At 41.0% G+C, this 26,114-nt stretch overlaps 1 protein-coding gene across 1 annotated transcript; it reads left to right on the top strand.

Annotated features, from left to right (window-relative positions):
• The first annotated feature begins 10,713 nt into the window (after positions 1 to 10,713).
• ECRG4 (ECRG4 augurin precursor) lies at positions 10,714 to 25,115 on the top strand. Its single transcript, XM_014064154.2, has 4 exons — positions 10,714 to 11,651; positions 15,804 to 15,851; positions 20,523 to 20,680; positions 24,642 to 25,115. The coding sequence occupies exons 1-4, from the start codon at positions 11,558 to 11,560 to the stop codon at positions 24,804 to 24,806; spliced, it is 465 nt and encodes a 154-aa protein (XP_013919629.2). The 5' UTR covers positions 10,714 to 11,557; the 3' UTR covers positions 24,807 to 25,115.
• Positions 25,116 to 26,114: the final 999 nt, after the last annotated feature.

The following is a 26,114-nucleotide window of genomic DNA, read 5'->3' as shown; positions in this document are numbered from 1 at the left end:
CCAAGAGTGGAGGCACACCATCCAAACAAGCAGCGTTTGGGAGCCATCATAGAGAACCACTAGCAAGTTCTCCTGAGATATACAGTGTTAGGCAAGTAGAGACCTGTTAGAAAAAGACATCCTGTAAGTATGTCTGCCATGCCATGTAGAAATTTAAGGAGTAATGTTCTTCTGTCCCACTAATGTCCAACTCTGAAGGCAGCTGATAACTGTCAGATGGTCCTAGCCCCATTTCTGCCTCTGATGCAGAGGACTTATCAGAGCCTTCCCCAGACTCCAGGACTGGCCCATGTTCCTCCCCAAACTCCTCACTTTCTGAGTCTGCACCAGCTCTGCTGGTGTGCCACAACAAGTAAAACCAATGCTTTGAAAGTACTTGAAAGCAAATTAAGTAGTATAAAGCCCAGAGGATGGGTATTATGGGTTCTCACTGGCATATACCAGGCAGCACTTGAGCTACTACATTATGGACAACTGAAACTTTGACATGATTTTGAAAGGCAGCCCATATAGAGTACACTGTAGTCAGCCACACAGTAAGTAATGGGAACATTAGTTACTGTTGCAACATCCTTACATTCCAGGTAAGGTATGATTGATATACCAGACAGAGTTAGGAAAAGGCTCCCTGGCCATGACTTCACCTTCTTAGCCAGAGGGAGCCCCAAATCATTGACCTGCTTTCTCAGAGACAGAGTCATTCCATGAAGAGATAACATGGAGACATCAGAAAACTGCATCTTGCTTGGGTTCAATTTTAGCCAGATATTGACCGCTTCTCCTGTATGGCCCTGGGATAGATGAGGACGGGCTGTTATTCAGCCTAGACAATAACGAATGGATTGTTTTCCCTGAAACAAGCACTATATCCAAATCCTGGCAGTTAATCAATAGAAAAGTTCAGTGCGAAGTTTTTACGCTCTGCTGTTATAGCTGCTAATGTTTATAATCCATTCTCAGGAGCTGTTATCACACTTCCTGAACCGGAACTTAGAAGAGGCTTCTCAGGTGCTTGATAAAACATGCCTAGCGATAAGAATCTCTACTGCATTGATGAAGCAACTCAAAAGTAGTCTGGAGACCAGCTGTATAGATATTTTGCCTTATGCTTCTCAGACTTGGGGCTAGATTATTATTTGTTGACATAACAAGCATTTATGAAAAGATTCTGGCTCCAACAAGTGCCGCAGACACTCTATAAGCCAAGATATTCCTTCTTGTCCTACAATCTTCCAATAAAACTAACTGCAGAAGAACAATTTTTTAAAAAGCTAAAAAGATCCATAAGGCTTGAAAGTCCAGGAAGAGGTCAAAGGCAGAAGAACCTATTGATCTAGCGCCATAATGGCGAACCAATGGCATGCGTGCCCTCTCCATCGCCCAGCTCAGCTCTACCACGCATGCGCGTGTACCTCCCACCAGCCAGCTGATTTTCGGTCCTCTGCCACTCATGCGGGAAACGCACGCGCATGCGTGAGGGGTGGGAGGGTTGTACACGCATGTGCAGGAGGTGGGGAAGAGCACGGGTAAGTGCGGCACACATCCCAGCACCCCATTTTTGGTCCCAGGAGGCTTCAGGGAGGCCTGCTAGGCCCAAAACAGAGCACAAGGGGAGGTTGTACACATGCACAGGGGGCATGCATACATGCACAGGGGGAGGGGTGAATTGCATTATGGGTGTGAGCATGGACGGATGCACTGTCATGCGCATGCACACACTTTCAGCACACAAGGACAAAAAGGTTAACCATCACTGACCTAATGGGACTCACTGGTTTGACAATTTTTTATTGCATTCTATCTACCTTGATAGATGAAAATTCTTATTTCGCCTTAAGTCAAACATACAGAAGTCTAGCCTATAACCCTACCAAATATGAGATAGATAACATAGGTTTTCTCCCTCTTTCCTTGCAAATAACCTAAAAGGTTAAAATATACTGTGCAATCTGTTGCCAATATTCTGCATATACATACACAGAGAAATTCCTTTAAGATGAGAACACTGTACATCTGCTTGCAATCATCTATAGTTCCCTTTAGAAATGCTGCTTTACAGTCTGAGCAGAAATATGATTCTTCTTCCCTGTGAAATTCTTCATGGAACATTTTTTTTCTGAAAAGGGCTGGCTTTTTGCAGTATGGAATTAATGTCCTTCAAACATTAGCCCTGACGATTTTAAGAAAAGTGTGATAATTTATTTGTCTGTTGCTCAGTTACTTCTTGTATCCCTTTCAGGAGCTAGGTATGCTTAAAAACCAACTTGTTCCTGTAGTAGAAAAGGTGTATCCTTCCCAGCTAAACAGGAAGACAGGAGCAAATTACTTGAAAGGTATTTTATTAAATAAACTGCATTTAAATTAGGAATGAGAACTTTTAAAAAAATACAACAAATGAATTTATATACAAGGAAGAAACTCTTGAGTTTCATATTATTGCAAGTTAAATGAAAGCTGGTTATAAAGACTGTGATTTAACCCTCATGGTATTTAAATGTAATACGTAATATTCTTTGGTTTGCATAGGGAAATATAGTTGTGGAATGTTTCTTCTGTTTTATTAATCGTTGAGGCTGGATGTAATCTCTTCCTGCTTGCAATATTAATTATAACCTAGGCTGTGTTCCATATGTCGTTAAAGCAAGTTTTGCTTTATACTACTGAATCTTAAGAAGCAAAAAATAATCATATTAATTAATTGAATGACTTTTTTAAAGAGGCAAAATCCTTCATTACATGCTTCTTAAATATGAAACATAATATAATTAGATATCCTTATTCCTTCTGGTATTTCTAATATTACTTTTTGAACTATTATTATTAATATCAGTACCTAAAATAATTAATAATTAGTCCAGCAGAATTTGTTTTCCTGTTTTTCACTAAGCAAAGGTTTAATGGGCAGTCCAAGAACTCTTTCTACCAAGTACAATGGAGTGCATAGATGTACTTTTATATACACACTGTTATACTTGTGCAAGATGCTACAATGCTCTTGTGAAAGTCATTAACTTCAATAAATCTTTCAAGTGTGTTCTGCACATATTTGGAACAGCAAGTAAAAAATGCTGCAGCCTTTCCCTTATTTTTAAAGATAGATGTTGTTTTATCATTTTAACAAAATTCTTTGTTGCCAAAACATTAATCATGTTTATCTGTTGCTTGTTTAAAAAGTGTCATACTCCACTTGGAAATGTGTGCTCTCTTCTGTAGTGATTTTAAGTACTGTTTTTATTTTTTCACCTTTTATCTGTGGTTTTAGCATTACTTTTTTCAAATTATTTTAAAACAGATTAATTTCAACAAGAGTGAAATGAAAAGGAAAGCCATATATAATAATGCGTAGTGCCTTAAACCGGTTGATTATGGCAATGAAATCATGATTAAAGTTTAGCACAACAGTGTAATTCTAATTATATAAAAATTAATAAGGCAACTGATTTGACATTGTTGTAGTACTTTGCAGGCAGTGCCAAATCTGATATTCTATTTTGTTACATTTAACAATGAAGAATCTCCAAAGAATAACTTTCACTCAAGAGTTCAGCAGACATGAATCTAAAAAAGCCGAACAGATTTCTTTTTTTTGAAAATATTTTTTTTATTTTAATTAAACCAAAATACAAAAAAAGAATCATCCTTCATTGTATCTTGTAGAAAGCATGTCAATTGGTTACAGATAACTTTCGTGCATTTCTTCCACAGTCATTACTTATAGTTCATATTAGATTACACTTTAAATAAAAAATCTTTGTATATCTTACTATCAATGTACCACAATTCTCATTTGACTACAATTATTTGAATGTGCTTTTACCTCAAATAATTCATAAACCACATAATGGCATTCATTAGCTATTTCAAAAATCCTCCAATAACATTACACCTTTATGACATGTTCTAAGTAAAAGTCAATTAATACAGTTTATAAACCTCCCCCCCTTTTTTTTTCCAACTCGCTAAACCTAACAGATTTCTGAGTTCTGAGATCAGGTCTTTAGTCTGCTTATTTTATATAAACAAAACTAATATGCATGCCTTTTTACTACTGACAATGTATAAAAATGGATGGACATAAAATGGAATGAAATAATTCATCATAACTGCCATCTGAAACAGCAAATGGATGTGTGAGAAATAATGATTTATGAAAAACTTTATACTTCTATTTCTTCTTATATCATCTAAATCAGTGTTTCTCAATCTTGGCCACTTGAAGATGTCCGGACTTCAACTCCCAGAATTCCCCAGCCAGCGAATGCTGGCTGGGGAATTCTGGGAGTTGAAGTCCGGACATCTTCAAGTGGCCAAGGTTGAGAAACACTGAACTAAATACTAAGGGCCATATTCATCCAATAAGGAAGGACAATGGGTAAAATAAATTATTGTGTAGATTAAAGCAATCCTAAGGAAAAAAAAATGTGACTTGCACATTCAGTTTCATAAATCTTCCTTGTTTCTATAGGACAATTGGGTCTCGTGTTCGTCTGTATATATATAAAAAAGCTTCTCTTATTAGTGGCTTTTTAGAGATTATCTTACTCTCTTTAATAAATAAATGAAATATTGTGAAGATGGATGGGCATAGGCTTCTAGGGGCAACTGTTCTTCCTGTTGCCCTTAGAAGCCTATCCATGTATGTAGGAGATACCCCCTTAACTAAGAAGAAATGAAAATAGCGATCATTCATAATTTATTGAACAGGGTTACAATTTGCTACTTGGCTAATACAGGCAGTTCTCAACTTACGATCACAATTGAGCCCGTAATTTAGGTTGTTAAACAAGGAACCTGATACACGTTTTGCCCCATTTTACAACTTTTCTTGCCATGTTGTTAAGTGCAGTTGTTATATTAGTAGCATGGCCGTTAAGTGAATCTGGCTTCCCCATTGACTTTGCTGGTCAGTAGGTCGCAAAAAGGGATCACGTGATCCCTGGACGCTGCAACTGTCATAAATATAAACCAGCTGTCAAGCATCTGAATGAGAATCGCATGACCATGGCGAAGTTGCAATGGTCATAAGTGTGAAAAATGGTCATAAGACACATTTTCAGTGCCGTTGTAACTTCAAAAAGTCACTAAATGAACTGTTGCAAGTCGAGGACTACCTGTAATAATGTTTTTCTCCTTATCTATTCTAAGAATGGGAGAAGTGTGGAGGAGTTAGCTATCTAAAGACAAGAGGGGAAATTAGTAATTAAAAGCTGCTTTGGCTTTTCTTTTCCTGGAAGCTCTAAGGGCCTTGCAAAGTTAGTTAATTTTGTTAGTTAAAGTTTGTTAATATATATGTAGTAGATGTTCTGGATCCTGCCTGTAATGGAATGTCATCTGGTAGAGCTCCTTTTCAGTCATGGTACCCACCGGTGGTGGGATTCAATTTTTTTTAGTACCGGTTCTGTGGGTATGGCTTGATGGGCGTGGCAGGGGAAGGATACTGCAAAATCCTCATTCCTTCCCGATCAGCAGGGACTTGGGAGGCAGAGAAGAGATGGGGGTGGGGACAGTCAGAGGTGGTATTTACTAGTTCTCCGAACTACTCAAAATTCTTCCTGAATCAAAGTAAATGGGAATATTTTAAGGGCTTTCCTTTTTTTCATTATTTTCAGGAATGATTTACATTCCTTGCTTGTAGCCAAATTCTCTTATACCGCCAGTAAAGTTAGTCACATGCTGCCCTTAGAGGAATTCATCACCAATTGAAACATTCTTATACTGCATTGTGTTTTTATTCTTATTTTTTAAACAGGTTTTATTTTGAACTCTGTTCTCTGCCTGCCCTAAACTCTTGCATGTATAAATTTACCTCAGATTGTAACCCTATTAAAGGGATGCTCACAAGATGAACACTTTTCCAAAAAGAAAAAAAAGACCCTTGAGCTTCTCATTCTAGTGTTTTTAATTTACAGTAATTATCTACACCAAGTATAATTGCACATTGCATGTTATCACACCCTTGACATGAACATATGTGCTAATCAGCAGCAGAAATTTTTATGGCTTAGGAAAAGAATCTGGCCCAATGCAACCACTGAATTAAATCTTCCTTTGGTGCTTCTATTCACATCATTGTGGTATCCTTCTTGATGCCAATTCTTTAACTATTGAAATAAAATGCCTAGTTATAAGCCGTTCTTTTGCCTGGCATTCATTTCTGCATCTGCATTAGAACTAGTCAGGAGAGCACCGAGATTGGAAGTGCTGTTTCGTAGAAAGCTATCATTTTCCAGACAATTACCTAGTTCAGGCTTCGCTTGCTTTGTGTATTAGGCTTAAAGCTTAATGCAGCTTCACAAATGCTTTATTAAGTAAAACTTCCATTTTAGAAGGAGACAATGCATCCTAAAGGGAATATGAGGCATTTACTGCCCCCTTGCAGAAGGAAAGAATATTAAACCAGAGTTAATTAGATGGCGCAATGTATGAACTCTTCTCCCCTATGAGGCACAGAAAGCATTAAAGCCGAAGATTTGCATGTACACACCCACCAAAAAGGAGCACGGGGCTTCAGATCCGGAAACTGGGCTCCTCAATAACATTTGTCTGATGAAAGCATCCAGAAAAAGGCTGCTACAATCTCTTTGCAGTTAGAAAATGGATTAAATGTGTTTACTTTGGTGTTCAAGGACTGATTTGTTTCTGACATATTTGTGTCATATAATAGTTCTTTTCTTGCTGTTACTTATATTATTTGCTTGATTCATGGATTTGATGCTGACTTTGGTTTTATTCTTCATAATATGCTTTAGCAGTAATTTTATGGCAAAAAATAAATAAATGAACCATCTTATTCAGGACCCTATGAAGTATATATTTTAAATGACAAATGAATACACCGGGGACAAATAAAACGTTGGCAAAAAGGCTTATAATTTGCATTCTGAGTCTGCCTTTAGATTTATCTGCAAACACAGCCTTATAAGCATTTCACCATGCAATTATTGGAAGATTATTTTAAAAAATAAAGAATGATATATAAATAGTGGATTTTATATGCTTAAAATTGGGGGCCATGAGAATAGGCTGCCAGAGTTGTGTGATTATTAGAACTTACACAAATAGTATAAAAGAATTAGCAAACTTCATTAGGAAGACTGACTGTGACCTTACAGTCCTCAAGGATAAAACACTTTGTCTTTTGTGTTTCCTTGTTTCTTTTCATTTCCATATTTTTGGTGCTACCTTGCCTGATGAAAAATTCTGGGGTACTGAACAGCTTGTACATCTTTTTGGGCTATTTTGATTGGCCCAATCGAAGTATTACCAGTGGTTATTAAACAGTTTCATGGATGGACATGACTGCTCCTGTAATGGAAACCTTCAGAGACGCGTGGTTAAAGATGCATACTATAGTCAGTAGTGGGATCCTACCAGGTTTACAACCGGTTCAGTGATTGTGTCCTTTGCGCGCATGCAGTTTTGAGAAAACTTACCTTCCATATTACTGTTGGGGAGGAAAACAGCTGAGCCATAGTTATCTGCTTTGCTGTGCAACTTAGCTGAGAGGATATAGCACAGGGGCAAACGGGCGGGCCCACTTGATTGTTGGAGTGAACCGGTTCATTCCCAGCTGATTGTCGGAGCTATCGGTTCATCCGAACTGGTCCGAACCAGTAGAATCCCACTCTTGACTACAGTAGACTCTCAGAGAGATTCTGCCAAACTGCAAGATGGCTTTTTTTCTGATGGATTAATTGATGGAGCAAAATTCAGAAATATAACAGTTTAAAATTGCTAATCTATCAACTACTACTAATCTGCCTAATATGTAAGCTGCATCTGAACCAACAGCGTTTATTCCTGTACCATTGCCTTATCCTTTTCTTAAATGCAGAACAAGTTTAATCCTACATTTTAAAAAAATGTATGATTTTTAAGAAAAATTTGTTAGTCAGAAAAGCTGCTCCCAGAGGTCTCCTTCTGATTTTTAACATTCAGAAAGTAAAAAATAGTTTTCTTTCCACCTGAGGATGGGGAGCAGGGCAATTAGGTAGCTTATTGGTTTCTGGTGCTACACTGACTCCATTATGTCTTCCTAGCTGCTGTCGCAAGAGGCATGTGGGTAGTGGAATGGGGATCATCGTTTCTCAAATTGGAAATAAGATTTCTTAATGCAGTTTTACATTTCCCTCTCACCTAATCTCTCCAGTAAATCAGGTCAAACCAACTGATGAAGATAGGCAGGTAGATAAACTTGCTCACAAAATGGTCACAACCCTATTGGTAATTAAGTTTATCAAATTAAGCCATGACCTATATTTTACTTTTAGCTTTCCATTCTTCAACCATAGGAATAAATTAATTAATATCTTAAAACAATACTTCCTTGCAGCTGATGAAATGCGTTGCAGTCAAGAAAAGCTCACATCATAACTTCAGAAGCCTAAGGAAACTCTCTTGCCACCTAGCTCCAAATTTGGAAACTGTTATATAAGTCATAGTCGTGGATGTAAACATCTAGTAAGCATTTCCTTTATACTACCTTGCCAAAGAGTGTATTGGAATTGACCCAGCTTAATAAGAAAGTTGTTAACTTCCTTTCTACTTTTCTTTCTTTGGTAAATTGAAACCCACAAAAAAAGATTGCAAAAGCCAATACATATCTGAAGGTGTGATAGCTTTTCCAGTCATGCTACAAAAGAGAAAGATACTATTTTGAGTAGCAAGAGGCCTGAACCCAGCCTCTCAATCTTCAGGCAGTCATTATGTAACTTGAACAGACTGAAATGGATTTTCATCTCTTTGCTATAGGAATTAGGGTACTATGGGAATTTTGGAGATAATTCCCTCTAAGCAACAAGAAACTGCCAAATCATGCTTATTCAAGAGGCAACTGGACTTTCATGTTTTTTCATTTGAAGATGTTTCGTTTCTCATCCAAGAAGCTTCTTCAGCTCTGATGGACTTCTTGGATGAGAAGCGAAACGTCTTCAAAAGAAAAAACATGAAAGTCCAGTTGCCTCCTGAAAAAGCACCTTTGGGACAATCATGACCCAGATGACTGAAGTTTCTCTAGACTTTTGCTAAAATCATGGTGCCAGAATTCGGGTGTTACAAATGGATGCCAGGAACTGCATATCTCCCTTGGATTGCCCTCCTATTCAATGAAAAAGCTCTGCTGATGAGTTTCAATTTGGCAAGGAAAGGACAGTAGAAAGAAAAATGCTACCATCGTGCATTCATATCTCTAAGCCCCTGTTTCTCAATCTCAACAACTTTTAAGATGTGTGGATTTCAATTCTCAGAATTCCCCACATATCTTAGAGTTGCCAAGGTTGAGAAACACTGTTGTAAGTTATAGAACAAGGGTGTCCAACCTTGGAAACTTTTAAGCCTTGTAGACTTCAACTTCCAGAATTCCCCAGCCAGCAAGTTTTTTGACAAAGGAACATCTGTTTTGTTTTTAGCAGAAGTAAAAATGAATATTTCTGAATGAAAAAGATTCCTAGTTGTCTTATTTTGAAAATAATTGGTTAATAGCTTCAGCTGAAATTGAAATTATCCAACTTCCTAAGGAGACTTTTTCTATTGTATGGATCAAATATTTATTAATATGATTTTAATATTCTAGTGTTAGATGTTGTTAAGATTCTTTTTTGTTGCACTGTAAGGTAATGGGAATATATCTTTTCCAGGTTTTAGTGAATCCACTGTTGTTGATAATCCTACTATTATTTAATAGAACTATATTCTGTTTCAATAGGAGGATATACATACATACATACATACATATGTTGAACTGTTGAGTTCTTGGGTACAACCCCACTTTCTTTTCCATTGAGGATGTTATATAGCTAGATGATAAAACTACGGGAAAGCAATCAAGTTCAGAGTGTAAAGTCCACTATTTCATAGGGTAGCGTGCCCATCTTAGGTTTTACTGACCAAATTCAATACCAGCCCTTGTAGTTTTTGTACTTGGAGCATTGAATGGCCTAGAAAACTGAATGGACAAGAAGTAAATCCCCATATTCTCCATGGACTGAAGAACCATCAGCTTTTCTGACCTTTTCCTATTGGAAAAGCAATTTCTTGATAGCAGGATTTCCCTTGAAGTGCTGGGTACTCGCTTTCTCAGGATGGATGGGAGCAGTAAAATAGCACAGGGATCCACTTATCTAAGAATAGTAGACAACTTGAAACCAACATAGCCAAAGAAAAAAGAAAAAGAAAAGATTTCAAGCCAATGAATAGCAATTAGAAGTAAAATAGCTTAAGGTGGCATGAAGAAAACATGCAAGTACACTAGCTTGTATTTTTGATGGCTCTTTCAATCGAAAACATATGAAGAACGGTTACAGGAACTGGGCATGACTAGTGTAGCAAAGAGAAGGACCAGGGGAGACATGATAGCAGCGTTCCAATATTTGAGGGGCTGCCACAGAGAGGAAGGGATATGCTATTTTCCAAGGCATCTAAAGGGCAGATAAGGAATAATGAATGGAAACTGATCAAGGAGAAATTCAACCTAGAAATAAGGAGAAATTTTCTGACAGTGAGAACAATCAACCAATGGAACAGCATGCCTTCGGAAGTTGTGGGAGCTTCATCACTGGAGGCTTTCAAGAAGAGATTGGACTGCCATCCGTCAAAAATTGTGTAGGGTCTTCTGCTTGGGTGGGAGGGAGAATTGGACTAGATATCCTACAAAGTCTCTTCCAACTCTGTTAATCCGTTAAAAGTAAGTAGTATTTCCTATGAGTGTTTGTCTGATATCCATCTACTGCCTTGGGCTTTGATCCTGAAAAATCTCTAACCAATAGTTATGCATTTGGGGGGGGGAGTTGCAATAGTAGATAATGTCTGGTTTGGATGGGATAAATTAGATAATTGAAGCTTCACACACATAACATCTCACAGATGTAAAAGGGTGTGGGGGTGTGGAGCTTCAATCTTTGGCCTGTCTGCCGTTTTGATAACTTTTAATTGCCCCGTGGATGTCCCCCCCCCCCGCGAGCAGTGGATGATGGGGTTACCATGCTGAGGGAACCGGATCAGGGAATGCTAATACAATCTACTGTCACTGAATATTGTTAAGTTCCTGTATGTGTGTGCACTCTTGCATTTTGTGAATGCGGTTTGAGCCGGAAAGATGGGGAAACCTCGAGAGAAGGAAACAGTTTTCAACTGCTTTGGAGCACATTTAGCAACTGCTGTGTAGCTCCACAGTCCGCACCCTGCGGATGTTTTACCGATGTACAATAATTGAGGCTGGAACCGCCATCTCGGATGTGCTACCGGAATGGTTGGAATTGTAGCCAGGAGACCTTTCCGGCGCCGAATAGGTTTGCCTTTGGAAACCTGGCAAGCCACGTTGCTCCCGTTCCAAGGCGATTTACCACTCCGTTCCAGATCCGGAACCCCCTTTCCGTCCTTCCAGCCAGCAACGGGCTAACGAGAGGCTCCCGCGGGGTCAGCTGCGAAAGGAGCCGGAGTCTCCGGATTCTTCCGCCGCTTCCTTCCCACTCACTCGGCCGCCTCGCGTGCGCTCTTTTCCCCGCAGGTGCCCGAAGGATCGCGCAGCGTGGGACAAAAGCTCCTCCGAGGACCCGCCGGGATGCCGCTGCCGCGCCTCGCTTGGTCCCAACGGGCCGGTCTGCCTTTGGCTGCGCTGGTGGGACTCCTCCTCCTCCTCCTCTGCCCGAGCCCGGGTGAGTCAGCCGAGCAGGAGGCGTGGCGGCTAGGCTGTGCGTGCTCGGGAAGGGGCGGGTGAGCGACTGGCGAAAAAAGAAGCCGCCCCAGGGGGAGTGGAGACGCTTAACCTAGGAGGCATCCGCGCTCCCGTCGTTGAATAGCGACTGTTCCCGTAATGACATGAAGGGAGCAGGGACGCCCCTGGCTTGCCCTCGTGCTAATGAAGAGAACAATCCAGTAATGCCCAGGGCAATGCCCAAGAGGATTATGAAGTGCTGGAACAAGACTAGTATGCCCCCTCCCCCCTTATGTGATTTATTTGACACATAAATCAATAATGTCATAATTTTAACGTTTTTGAGCTCCAGGTTTTTGACATTTCATAACCATTCATAAACTGAAATGAAATATAGAATATTATTCGTCAAGGAAATGAAACTAAACTGGAAAACTTGAATAAATAATGAAATTAAAATTCAATAAATTACATAAATAACTTCACTGAGTTTCAGATGAATAAAGGTTATGTCAAGCAAGCTGGTTTTGCTTTACACACAAAGTATAGAGCAGTGATGGCGAACCTTTTTTGGCTCATGTGTCAAAAGTGGGGGAGTCACAGGGGGGGGTCGTGCGCAGATGTGCCATACCCATAATGCTTTCGCACGACCCTAGCGTGATGCGTGCACAACCAGCAACCCCCCCATTTTTGGCATGCTTTTTTTGCCCTCCGCAGGCTCCAGAGGCTTTATAAGAGCCTGGGAGGGGTGAAAATAGCCTCCCCCGCCCCCTGGAGGCCCTCCAGAGGCTTCAGGAGCCTTCCCTAAAGCCTCCGGAGCGCAAAAAAAATGGCACTACAGGCAAACTGGAAGTTCGGGAACGGACTTCTGGGTTGCTCATAGGGCATGCGCACGCTGGACAACTGATTTTGGCCTTTTGAGGCCATTTTTTGGCTTCCGGAGCATGAAAAACCGGCCCTACAAGCAAACTGGAAATACATTCCTGAATTTCCGGTTTGCCTGTAGGGGCGGTTTTTCACACTCTGGAGGCCAGCTGACATGGCAACACCTCGCGTGCCCTGACAAATGGCTCCGTGTGCCACCTGTGGCACGCATACCATAGGTTCACCATCAGTATGTAGTACATATCCAATTTTGTTTTTCTTTTTAAAAAATTGGATTTGTAAAAAATGTAAAAAAAATGGCCCTTCATGTGCCCCCTTTGAGCTCCATGGGCCCACTAACAATGTACCAGCTGGACTTTCCTCTCCTCAGCCCTGGTAATGCCCCACCTGTTGAAGCGTCCTCCCGCGGCACACTTGCAACTGCTAGGAGGCAGACAAATTCCCTTTGTCCCAGATGTTATTTGCTGCTTCTCCTCAGCTCTTGAATGGCAGATCTAATGGCAATCAGAAAGGCCTGGCGTTCAGGGTTCTTCAAAGAGGATGGTTGGCAGCAGTAAGGGCAAAAAGAAAAATCAGGTGGTCCTCGACTCAAAGTTGCAACAGAATGGGAAAAAGTGGCATGACCATTTTTCACTCTTAAGACCATTGTAGCATTCCCACAGGAACAAAATTTGGATGCTTGGCAACTTAGACTTTAGAATAACTTTATTCTCACCTTGAATGTACACTAATTGATGTACATTAAAATGAAATTTCCTTGCATAAAGTTCTCAAGGTGTTTCTAATATACACTACATAAATATGACAAAATAAATAAGTACAAAATTATTCATATACTCCAGTTTGGATGTACCGTATACATGTACATGAGGGCATAAGGAACAAAGTTGTTACAGAATTGGGTAGTCCTGCTAGAAATACTTCGAAACCTCCTCCCAAAGGGGAGCAACAGAAACAGATCATCACGTGGGTGTGTGGCAGAGATGAGTTCCTGCCAGTTCTAACCTCTTCTATAGAAAAGGTTCCACAAATCTACAGTACCGTTTAGAACCAGTTCCAGCTCCCTCCCCCCCCCATCCGGACATCATCAAGATGAAGAACAAGAGGAGGAATTCTGGGAGTTGAAGTCCACAAATCTTAAAGCTGTCAAGTCTGAACACCCCTGGGTTTTTTTTTCTAAAGGGTTAGAGGTGCAAGGGTCTTGTAACTTGACAGCTTTAAGGCTTGCATGCTTCAAATGCCAGAGTTTCTGAGCCAACATTTTGGTTGCTAAGCAAGAGCGTTGTTAAGTGAGTTTCACCACATTTTACAAGTTGGCAACACCCACCCAGTCACATGGCTGGCAAGCCACTCCCACCCAGTCACATAGCCGGCAAGCCACTCCCACAAACAGGCCACACCTACAGAAGAGGTTCTAAAAATTTTTGAAACCCACCACTGGTGTGTGGCGTCTTTAGCCATGCTTTGAGCTCTAAATACCTAGTGCTTATAAGCAGTATCCTGAATAATGGGAAGTAAGCATCCTATAATCTTCTCAGATGTCCTTACCACTTTCTGAATGGATTTTCTCTCTGAGGCACTGCAGTTACTAAACCAAACAGTGATGCAGTTTGCTAAAAACTGGTTCATATTTATGATGGTTGCAACATCCCAGTGTCTTGTGATTCTCTTTTGCGACCATCGGACCAACAAAGTTGGATGGGGAAGCCGGATTCATGTAAGAACTGTGTTCCTAACTTAACAGCTGCCATGATTCGTTTAACAAATGTGGCAAGAAAGGTCATAAACTCACTTAACAAATGTCTCACTTAGCAACAGAAAGTTTGGACTTAATTGTGGTCGTAAGTCGAGGACTATCTGAAATAGGCACAAACTTCTAAGTTTGGTATTGGGTTTTGGCCAGTTGGGAAAGAAAAAGGAAATGGTGTAGTGTACCTTTGAGATAACACAGGTACTGGCAATGTTGCGTATCAAGGGTACAGTTGGATCAGCACCTTTGATAGAGTATAGAGGTCAGTGAAAGAGGATGATGCCTGCATTCCATACAGATCAGTGTAATTGTAATTGTAATTTAATAAATTTATATGCCGCTCAATCCCATAGGACTCCGGGCGGCTTACAAAAACAAGACTAAAAGATAAAAAGTTAAAAATAGGAAGAGAGGAAAAACAAATTTAAAAGCAACGCACCATACACTCAATCTTGGGGCCGGACCTCGTTCGTGAGGTCAACAGCCCCAGGCCTGCCGGAATAGCCAGGTTTTAGTGGCTTTTCGGAAGGCCGAAAGAGTGGGATGGGTCCGGATCTCTACGGGTAGATCGTTCCACAGAGTCGGAGCAGCTACAGAGAAGGCCCTCCCCCAAGGGGTCGCCAGCTGGCATTGGTCATTTTAAGACATGTACACTTCAACTCCCAGAATTCCCTGTGCTGGCTGGGGGTTGAAGTCTATACATCTTAAAGTGGTCAAGTTTTGAAAACACTGGTCTGGATGCTCTCAGCTCTGTCCTGCTGGATGGATGGGGAGAGCACGCATTATGGATTTGTAATTCAACACCTCTTGAAGGCCCCAGATTTAGGAACAATGGTATTGATAAGTAAGAAAGGATTTTGCCTGGACACATCACCTCTTGCTTATGCCTTTTTTAAGTAATTGTTTTCTGCTTTTTTTTACCCTGAGCCAAGGATGGGCAACAATGGCAACTTTATGACTGGTGGACTTTAACACCAGCATGGCTGGCTCAGGAATTTTGGGAGTTGAAGTCCAGAAGTCATAAAGTTGCCATTGTGCCCCATCTCCCCTACTCCAATGATCCAGGGAGAATTGCTTGTTTATAAAGGGAGTTTATGGCAAAATTGGTGAATGGTTCTTCGCTTTTTCCTTTCTTTCTTAAGAAACAGTGCTGCTGTTTACTAATTTATCAAGTTATTGCCAACATTTTTGTCCATGTACAGCTCTAGAAACCTCTTCCTTAGTAATAAAGAGTATGGCATGAATATAATCTGTTAATCTCAAATATGTCTATTCCTGAAATAGACAAGCTTCTTTATATATTAGTTGTGTAATTTTATTCATTGATGTCTGTTGGAAATGCACATAATATACCGTAGTTTCTTTTTAAGTACTGGAGCATTTTTTGTACTGAGCACAGAGGAGGAAAATTATTTGGATTCATCAGTCACATAATTGCCTGCATCTAAAAAGTAATATTGCAAAATGAAAGTATGCATTATTTATACACTTAAACTATTTAATTTTGCTTTGCTTCAGGTGTTTCAAAGGCACATAAACTTAGGCTGATGCTTCAAAGAAGAGAAGGTAAGGTTGTTTTAAGATGATACAGCTTCTCTTATAGTTGGAAAAAAATAATTAAAAATAAATAACTACATATTCAGCCCGGAGGTGGGTTCCTACCGGTTTGGACCGGTTTGGCTGAACCAGTAGTGGTATGCTGGTCTGGGTCGCAGAACCAGTAGTGAACGCTGCCTGGCCATGCCTCTGAACCAGTCCGCCCGCTTGAACCCTCGCCCTGCCTTGCCTTTGCTATGTGCATCCACTGCCTCCTCCTGCCTACACACAGGTAAGCATTGCATGGAAGAAGAGGGTGGCGGCAGGAGAGGGCAGTGGTGGCGGCAGCAGTGGCAGCAGTGGTGGGCAGTGCCTCCGTCCACATCCTAGCTGCCGGGGAGTTTTCCCACATGGCTTTGGCCAGGATACGGCAAGCAGCAGCCCCAAAAGCCAGCAGGGTCCCCAGCACCACAGAACAGAGTCAGCACCACCTCTGCCAAAGGCTCCCTGCCCTTCAGGTGTAGTGCCCACATCGGCTGCCTCTAATCTGCACGTTATGTGCTCATGAATAAACTGCAGATTAGAGGCAGCGGTAGATCCTGGCTTCCTCGCTCAACTGTTCACACACACACACACACACACACGGAGAGCTCGCAGGCAACAAATGAAACTGCCTCCTCCTTCCTCCATGCATCAAGGAGGCCAATCAGCAATGGGAAGAGCATGAACTTCAGAAGGAAGTAGCTGCCAGAAATGCCATCAGGTGAAGATGTGAGCGGGGAAGCTTGATCCCACTTAGGAGCCTCAGTTTACTCGTGAGCATCATTGGCCTTTCTCCCTGCCTCTCCCAGCCAATGTTGCTCACAAGTAAACTGCAGCTAGGCTCTCCCACATGTTGCACCCCCCTTTTCAGCCTTCACCCATGCCTTTGCGCCGCAGGAGGATCGAGGGCAGCCCAGCAAGCTGGGCCCCCAAAAATGGCACGGAGGCTTGGGCAAAGGCTGGGAGGGGGATGCAACACACAGGAGGGGACCCAGCTACTCTGCAGCCCATCTCAGTGTGTCAGCAGAAGTGGGGTGCTGTGGCTCCAACAGCGGGGAAGGCCAATCAGAAGTGAGAAGGGGTGTTCCTACCACGGCTGTTGCAGCTGCTGTAGGGAAGCTGCTCCCCGCCACCCCAGGCCAGGCCCGCAGCCTTTGTCTGGCCAGCTTGCGGGAGTAGCAGTGGCACTGGTCATGGCTGAGAGCTTTCTTTGTCAGCCGGCCGCCGAAAAGTTCTCCTTTTTAAAAGCCTCCAGTGACGGAGCATTAGGATCCAACCTGCACTTTAACCAACCAACTGCGCAGGCTCCAAGGTTGCAGGCGCCCAGGGAGGGAGGAGAAAATGCTGTCCGATTGCCACCTCTCGAAGCAACTTCAGAAGTTTTTAAGCTCGCCTGGAGAGGCATTTTTCTAAAAAGAAAACCCTGAAAAAGCCACAAGATCCAGAGCTGTTGGTCTCCAGTAAGATGCGCATCTCGTGGCCCGCCCCACCCCATCCCCTGCCCCACTTGCCACCCCCAAATTGCACCCAACAGTGAGTGTCTCACAACCGTTGTGTGCAGGGAAAAACCTTGCACAGCAAAGAAAAGCTTCTCTTGAGTGCGAGGCAATTAGCAACTTCTTGCAGTCTTGGGAAGTATTTCTTTACTGTGCAAGGTTTTTCCCTGCACACAACGGCTGAGATACTTGCAGTGGGGCACAATTTGGGGCAGGTGGGGCAGGGGATGGGACAGGGCAGGGGGCGACGTGCCACAAGTGTGAAAAGTTGTTGATTGCCTCGCACTCACAAGAAGTTTTTCTTTACTGTGCAAGGGCCGGGAGTTGCTCCAAGGATGCAGGCTCTGTAATTTAAGAGAAAGTGACTTGGGTAAAAAAAAAATCACTGGCATGTTTTCTGTACCAATTCTTCCCATTATTTTAGTTGATTCATATTTGCAAAAGAGATGGGGGGAACAGAGAGAGAGACACACACAAACAGACAGACAGTGAGACTTGGGAAATCAGTAATGTCCGTCCCATTATTTTACTTGACTCAAATTAAAAAGAGAGTGAGCCTTTTAGGATATATGCAAAGCTACCCATGAATGTCTGAACTAACTATAACAGGCTAAACTTTGCAGAGTGGGGAGTATTTTCATGGTTTGTTTTCATATAAACTGTAGATCTGGTCTTGAGAAGAGAGTAACAGACAATTATGAAGAATATTTGTGGCCGGTTGGGATTTGGGATATTAGTGTTCACTGCTCTTGTTTTTTTTCTCTTGAACATATTTCATGGCCAAACAAGGCAACATCATCTGTGCTGCATCTAGCAAATCAAGATGTAGATAAGAAAGAGCCAAGACAATAGCCAGGAACAATCTAAAATGAAGTAATCCAGCACAGTAGATCAGTCAGAGACAAGCTTGCAACCCTGTGGAAGACATACGGACAATGTGCCATGCATAAAAAGCCAAGAAATATCACTTCCTTGCATCAAAACACTGGCAATGTTATCTACTTTGATAATAAAACATTTGCTTTATTTAAAACACAAGCTTCAGGAATACCAAGAGGTAAAGAGAGCAGTGAACCTTAAGCTGGGAGAAACAGCAATTCAGTCCTGCCCAAATAGAAAGTGCAGAAAGAAATTCATAATAACTCACTTTGATTTTGTTTGGTGTATAGGTTGTTGTTGATTTATGACCATAATGGAATCTGCCTATTATAGTTATAAGTTTTGATGGTCTTAAAGTGGGTCACCCATGTGACTGATCTGATTTTACGATGATTGTAAAATGAACACTGCAATTATAAAGCAATTTTTTAAAGAAATGAACAAAGTGATTACTAGAAGCCAGTATGGATTTGATAAAAGCAGGTCATGCTAAACAAACCTTATTGCCTTCTTTGGTAAAGTGACTAACTCAGAGGATCAAGGAAATGCTGTAATTATACTTAGACTTCATTGAGGTGTTTGACAAAGTAAACCACAGCCTACTACTTGGTAAGACAGAGCAATGTGGGATAGACAGGACCATCACCAGATGGACTTATAGTTGGCTGATCAACTGCCCTCAGTGTGTGGTCCTCAATGGAACTACATCTATATGGAGGGAAGCATGCAATGGGGTATCTCGAGGTTCGGTCTTGGGCTCAGTGCTCTTCAACACCTTTATAAATGACCTAGATGAGGGGGTAGAAAGGGCACTCATCAAATCTGCAGATGATACCAAGCTAGGGCAAATTGCTAATATTTTAGAAGATAGACTCAAAATTCAGAAGGATCTTGACAGATTTGAACATTGTGCCCTATCCAACAAAATACAGTTAAGTGGTGAGAAAAGTTAAGGTCCTGTACTTGGGCAGAAAAACCAAACCATAAGTAGGGAATAGGCATACCTGCCTCAACAGTAGTATCTGTGAGAAGGATCTAGGTGTCCTGGTGGACCACCATTTAAATAGAAGTAAGCAGTTACCAAAAAAGCCAATGCAGTTCTAGGCTGCATCAACAAAGGGATAGCATCAAGATCACAAGAAGAGAGAATACCACTTTGTAGTGCACTAGTGAGGCCACACTTGGAATACTGCAGCCAGTTCTGGTCACCACAATACAAAAAACAATGCTGATGCCCTAAAAAGAGTGCAGAAAGCAGTAATAAAGATGATAAGGAGTCTAAAGGCTGAATGTACAATAACCGGTTGAAGGAAATAAGTATGTGTGTATAGCCTAACAAACCAAAGGCTTAGGGGAAACATGATAACTGTCTTCCAATATCTGAAGGGCTGTCACAGAGAAGAGGGGGTCAATTTATTTTCCATAGCACCTAAGGAAAGATGCAAAGCAATGGGTGGAAGGTGGAAGCTCATCAAAGGGAGATTCAACCTGGAACTAAGGAGAAATTTCCTGATAGTGAGAACAGTTAGTTAATGCGATAGCTTGCCTCCCAATCTCATTGGAGATTTTTAAGAAAGTTTGGAAAACCATTTGTCTGGGATTGTATAAAGATTCCAGGCATGGGCAGGGGGCTGTACTATAAGACCTCTAAGGTCCCTTCCAGCCTTATGATTCTAAGCCATCATCACAGACCTCAGGTGGAAAAAAGAGAACTTTAAGAATGTATTTTTTATTCAGGGACTGCTGATAACATAGGACAGTAATGGCAAACCTTTTCAGTATCAAGTGCTGAAAAGGGAGCCCCCCCCCCCGCGCTTGTCTGGGATACGACCTGGAAGAGGAGCGGTGCAGGGAGCATGCACCCAAAAAACGCACTTCTGGTTTCCGGTGGGCACATGGGCACTGGTCAGCTAGACTTCCAGGTACTGGCACGCATGATAATCAGTCAGCTGGCACACATGTTGACACTGGAAAACAGAAGACCAGCTCTTCCAGTTTCTGGCACTGCCACAGAAAGGCCAGTTGATCATCACACGCGTATGTGTGCCAGAAACCCGGAAGAGGAACAGGCGATGCCATGCGTGCCAGGTAACATGTCTCTGCATGCCACTTCAGCCACGCATGCCACAGGTTCACCATCACGGACATAGGATATAACACTGGCATTTACTTCACGTCTTGTACTAAGTATTCAACTGAGTTGAATGTAATCAATATATGATGATTGAAATATCTACAGCGCTGTTCCCATTAATAGATTCGGTGTTTTTGATTTTTGCTTCAGCTCCTGTTCTGATGAAGGAAGAGATTTCTGCGAAAGAAGATAAGGCCAAGGAATTCTTAAACAATCTGAAACGTCCGAAGCGCCAGCTTTGGGACAGGAGTCAGCCTGACGTACAGCAGTGGTACCAGCACTTTCTCTATTTGGGTTTTGATGAAGCTGTAAGTGGCATAGTTGTTTTAACTTTCAATAATGAACTTCAGTGATCTGAATTAGCACTGTGTAAATCTTGTTGGATTCAGGATAATTGCCTAATGTTTGATTTTCTTTGAAATAAGCTTCATATTTCTGTATAGATATGGGAAGGAATTCAATTTAGTTTCAATCTTATAATTATATTCATTACAATAGATATGGGAAACCTGCCTTCTTTATAAGCAAAACCATTCCCCTTATTATATGTGAATTTGAGAAGGTGAATTCTTGCTAATGGTCACAGCAGGTCAAGCTTGATAATTGTTTCAGGCATCTACTTGAATTAATTTAATAGCAATAGCACCTAGAGTTATATACCGCTTTACAGTGCTTTATAGTCCTCTCTAAGTGGTTTACAGAGTCAACATACTGACCCCAACAATTTGAGTCCTCATTTTACCTATCTCAGAAGGATGGAAGGCTGTCAACCTTGAGCCTGGTGAGATTTGAACTGGCAAATCAGTCGACAGTCAGCGGAAGGAGCCTGCAGTATGCACTCTAATCGCTGTACCACCATGGCTCTAACTTCTGGCAAAGTTTTTTTTTGGGGAAAAAGTTATTTAATCACATGAATGCACAGAAAACATTTCAACATTATGATTTTACTGAAGCATAAATGGGACATGCAAACAAAACACGTGGATAAAGTATTTCATACTTCAAACAGCAATCTGGAATTATATATTATACCTTCCTCCACCCCTGCTATTATATATTAAAATGAATAGCTGAAATTAATTGCTGAAGTTCTCACTCAGGTCCACTATTGAAACGGGAAAATACTTTAATCCTATTGGTTAACTGGCTGATAGCTTCCTATAAAAGGAGTACTGTCAGCCTGGCCATTACTTGTGTTGTTCTGATGAACTAATAAAAGAGCTTTGCTAAAATTCACTCTGGCCTCATCTCCATTCTCGCCCAGAACTTAGCACCTGTGGTCAAGAATTGTCCTAGAAGTGAAATTCCAATATTTTTCAGCATGGGAGGTTAATGAATCAATTTTTCATGCAGGCATTTTACCTGACAAATTAAACCATTTTAATTTCTGCGCATAGTTTGTGTGCGTGCTTAGATTATTTGAATCTAACATATAGTTGTTTTTCGAAGGAAAAGATAGAGGAACCATACAAAAAAAAACTGAATGAGAATATGGCTTTGGTAGCAATTTGTTAGGAAGTCATATGCTAAACTGAGAGTAGACAGGGATAAGGAAAAGTATAGTAAAGTCTTATAAATTGGATGAATTATTTATTATAAACTGAAGACTCTGCAAATTACTTGAATGTGCCTCAAGCTGTTTCAATACTTCAGAATTTGAAAAACCATATTTGAGTTCTTTAATTTTTGTTTATGGTAGGGTGTACTGATATTTTTTTTTTATTTCTGATAAATATAGTAAAAGTTGCTTAGAAAAAACACCGGGAAACTGACTGAATCCTAGATATAAATTCACTTTCCAATCAGCATATATTTTTTAAAAATAATACAATAAGTATTTAATGCAAAAGAAGTGAATGATACAATCTTTCAATTATTCAGGGCCTTTTCCCCCTTGACTCATTCTTTATGACATTTTGCCCATTGCAGGAATGTTTGGGAAGCAAAGACTTTTTTGTTCTGAATATTTCTATAGAAAACAATTTCATTTGATAGGGTTTTGACTGAGAATTGGTGGTACTGATTAAAATGAAGTCATGTATTATCCACATAAATGCTTCTCATAGTAATTAGAGTGCTGAGTTTTAATAGAGGAAAGACGGGTTCAAGTGTTCATTGGTCTCAGAGATCATTAGAAGCCTTCACCCCCAACCTACTCACTATAGGTCATTGAAAACGGAAATAGGGGAGGGGGGAAACACTAAAATCATCCTTAATGCCTTGCACTGGGGTTACAATTGCATTGGGATTCAAATATAGGTAGTCCTCAACTTACAACCAAAATTGGGCCCAAAATTTATGTTGCTAAGGAAAACGTGATTATTGTCCAGTGGTGGGTTCTAGATCCCGTTGCAACTGGTACGCTGAAATGGGGCCCGGTGTCCACCACGTGAACGCCCGCAGCACGTGTGCAGCGCGCACATGTGTACTTACTGCCTGCAATGCTCCAGCTACTCGGTGGAGGCTAGTTACAACCCGGACTCAAAATTTCAATGGTCATTGTTGAGGACTCAGTAAGTCCTCAACTTACGACCTGGTGGCTAGCAGCTAGCCAAGCCGCACCCTGATTGGCTAAGGTGGGGCTTGGCTAAGCGCAGGCCGCTAGGGGTGCGCCCATTGGCTTTCCCTGCTTGACAGCTCCGTATAAATAGCTGTCAAGCAGGGAAGGTGCTGAATCACCTGTAAATAGTTTACCGAATAAACTGTGCCTGCTCTGACAGTCCTGGCTCCAGTGTCGTCCTTCCGCCGATCCTCAAAAGTCATCCCATGTCACATGACCACACTCTGGGTGCTTAGCAACCAGGCTGCCTTTATAGCTGTCTCCCATGGTCACATGACCACATTTCACAATGGTTTTGCCAAAACCCTGCATTTACTTCTGCTTTTCAGCAAAATGAACCATTGGTTTGCTTAACAACTGGCATTTGCTCAATTAACTATTGTGATTCACTTAGCAATTGCTGCAAAAAAGCTATAAGCTATGATCATCTTGAGTTATGACTGTGATGGGCAGGCTCCATTATGGTTATGACTCAAGGACTACTTGTATTCTCCACCCGAAATGAATTATAAAAGCACACGAAGAAATGTACCAATATTTTAAAGCACTTTAAGCAATTCATGTTAAGTATTAAGCAGAATTTGGCAACCTTATTTGGCATTTCTGTCTATTCTTGACATAAAATAAACCATATACAGTTCTATTGTATTCTTCATAGCAAGAGTAGATGTTATATTAATGGATCTGGGTGTTCCACTGACTCAGTCCGTTTACTTTATAGCACAGGTGGGGAATTATGACTCCTTAATGACTTGTGGATTTCATCTCCTAGAATTTCCATGGCTGACTCAAGAATTCTGGGAGTTGAAGTCCACAAGTCATAAAGGAGCCATAGTTCCCCACCTCTGCTTTATAAGGTCATGAGCTTTAATTCCAAAATGAGGATATTGCAAAGGGTCTCCTCCATGAACTCAAAGAGTAGGCGGTAAAATTATGCTGGACAGAAAACTGTAAATTTTATAAGTGGTCTGTAAAAAGTAGCAAAGGAATTCTCTCATCATACACCAACCTAAAGATCCGAAACAGCTCAGCTGTTTCTGGAGATTAACGCTAACCACTTTTCCCTGATGAATGCTTTAGCCCTCTCAAATACCAATTGCTTGAAGCTCCAAACAGAAAACTTGCTATTATACATAATCTCTTTGTTTGCTTTTCTCTATTTGATTTTGATCCATTCTGAAGTTAAAGAAGCTAGGAAGTCAAAATACATTATTTTAAGTCAATAGTTTAAATGCTAAATCCATGTTGACGATAATTCCTATTTCTAGGAGCAAGAAGGCACTGAAATGTAAATATTTTACTGTATTTCCACAATAAACGTAGGTCTTTTAGATATGGATTTGAGATTCATACAATATTTGAACAACAACTTTTAAAGTGTTGATGTCCTAATATATTCTAGATTCTGGTCAGCTGTTTGATTTGGATACTTCACTTATTCCTGCACTGAGAAATAAATTGGACCTTGGAATTAATGGCTTCTTCCTGCTATATAGTTTAGTTGCCAAAATCATCAATTAACTTTTTAAATTAGAAGATTATGTTCCGGGGTATATTACAGAAGATGGTATACAGTACATATACCATTTTGGATGAAAACATCTGATCAATATTGAAAGAAAAATATATTTCAATGCTTCTAAAGCATAGCATTTTTATGAACATATGGCTTCAGCAAATCGATGGTCACTTTTTCTCTTTTTCTGCAGAAATTTGAAGATTATGTCTCCTACTGGTCAAACGTAGGTCGTGGTGGCCATGAATATGATGGTGGCTATTATCATCACCATTATGATGAAGATGCTCCTATTGGCCCACGATATCCAGACACCTTCAGACATGGAGCAAATGTCAATTATGATGATTATTATTAAGATTATTCTGTGTATTAACTATTATTAACCCTTTCATCTCTGTATTGACTATATTAATTCTTTCTTCTCTAGGTAAGGACACTTAATTTTTTTAAAAATTGATTTTAATCTGGTTCTTAATTTTAGTTGATGGGATTGGGGGAAGAAACCAAGAAAAATTGGCCTTGCATATATTTCTTAACATATCTACTTTAAAATTAAAGCTTTTAGTACAAACTTTTGATTACCATACGTATTCTGGTGAAATTCTTACATTATGAAGACTAACTTTCTTTACAGAGACCAATATAGCCATCTATTTTATATTAATGTAGCTTACAATGAATAAAAACATAAACATGAACAACAGTCTCATCCAATAACATCCTATTACCCACCACAGGGCCATATCACCATACCAACTTTGCATTTTTCTGGATCTACTCCCATCTTAGCCCAATCGTGAGGGGAAGAGCCATGATTCATGGCCTGAAGGTTCAAGGCTAAAAGGATAATGGATCCCAGGGGGTCAAAAATGGAAAGCCATTCTGTCTTGTTAGGGTTGAGTTGCAGTAAGTTTTTCCCCACCCAGAGCCTTCAGGCATTGGGTCAGCACCTGAACATCACTACCTGCCCAGTTGAGGGTAGAGCAGTGGTGAGTTGCAGGCAGTACGTCCCGGTACAGGCGTACCGGAGCCTGCCTGGAACACTGGACCCCGTTCTGGTACGGTGCTCCAGAGGGCCCACCCGCTCGCCCATGCTCCTTACCGGTCTTTTGTCTTTGGTGCTTCCGCGCACGTCCCGTACAGTGCCTACGCGACACTCCACTGAGCAGCTGGAGCATCACATAGGCTTGTGGAGGCTCATAGAGGTGCTGTACCGGTTGGAACGGGATCCGGAACCCATCACTGGGGTAGAGGTGTATAATTATCGTTTGCATATTGATGAAACTGTACTGCCAACTGACCTCTCTCATGGGCTTTATTTGATGTTAAATAGAAGTGATGAGAAACCGAGCCTTGAGGCACCTACTTAAGATAGGCGTAGACTTCTCTTCCCCAATCCTTTTACCAGCAACAGGAAGGGAAAAACAATGCAATGCAGTGACTTCCACTCCCAACCTCCAAATCCAATCCAGAAGGATGCTCTTGTGGATGGTACTAAAGGTTGCCGAGTGATCCAGAAGGTCCAGGATGGATGCAACATCCCCATCCCAAGCTTTTCAGCGGATCAACAAATGTGACCAATGCCATGTCAGTACTATAAAAATGACTGAAAAAGGTCTAGATAATATAATTCATCCAGGACTCTTCAATGCTAAACACCCAC

This window comes from Thamnophis sirtalis, unplaced genomic scaffold (assembly GCF_051295495.1).
Source record: "Thamnophis sirtalis isolate CommonGarterSnake01/CBP01778 unplaced genomic scaffold, rThaSir2_p1.2 scaffold_12, whole genome shotgun sequence".
Classification (NCBI taxonomy): domain Eukaryota; kingdom Metazoa; phylum Chordata; class Lepidosauria; order Squamata; family Natricidae; genus Thamnophis; species Thamnophis sirtalis.
The sequence above is the reverse complement of the archived record's forward strand: the minus strand, read 5'-3'. Positions and strand labels throughout refer to the sequence as shown.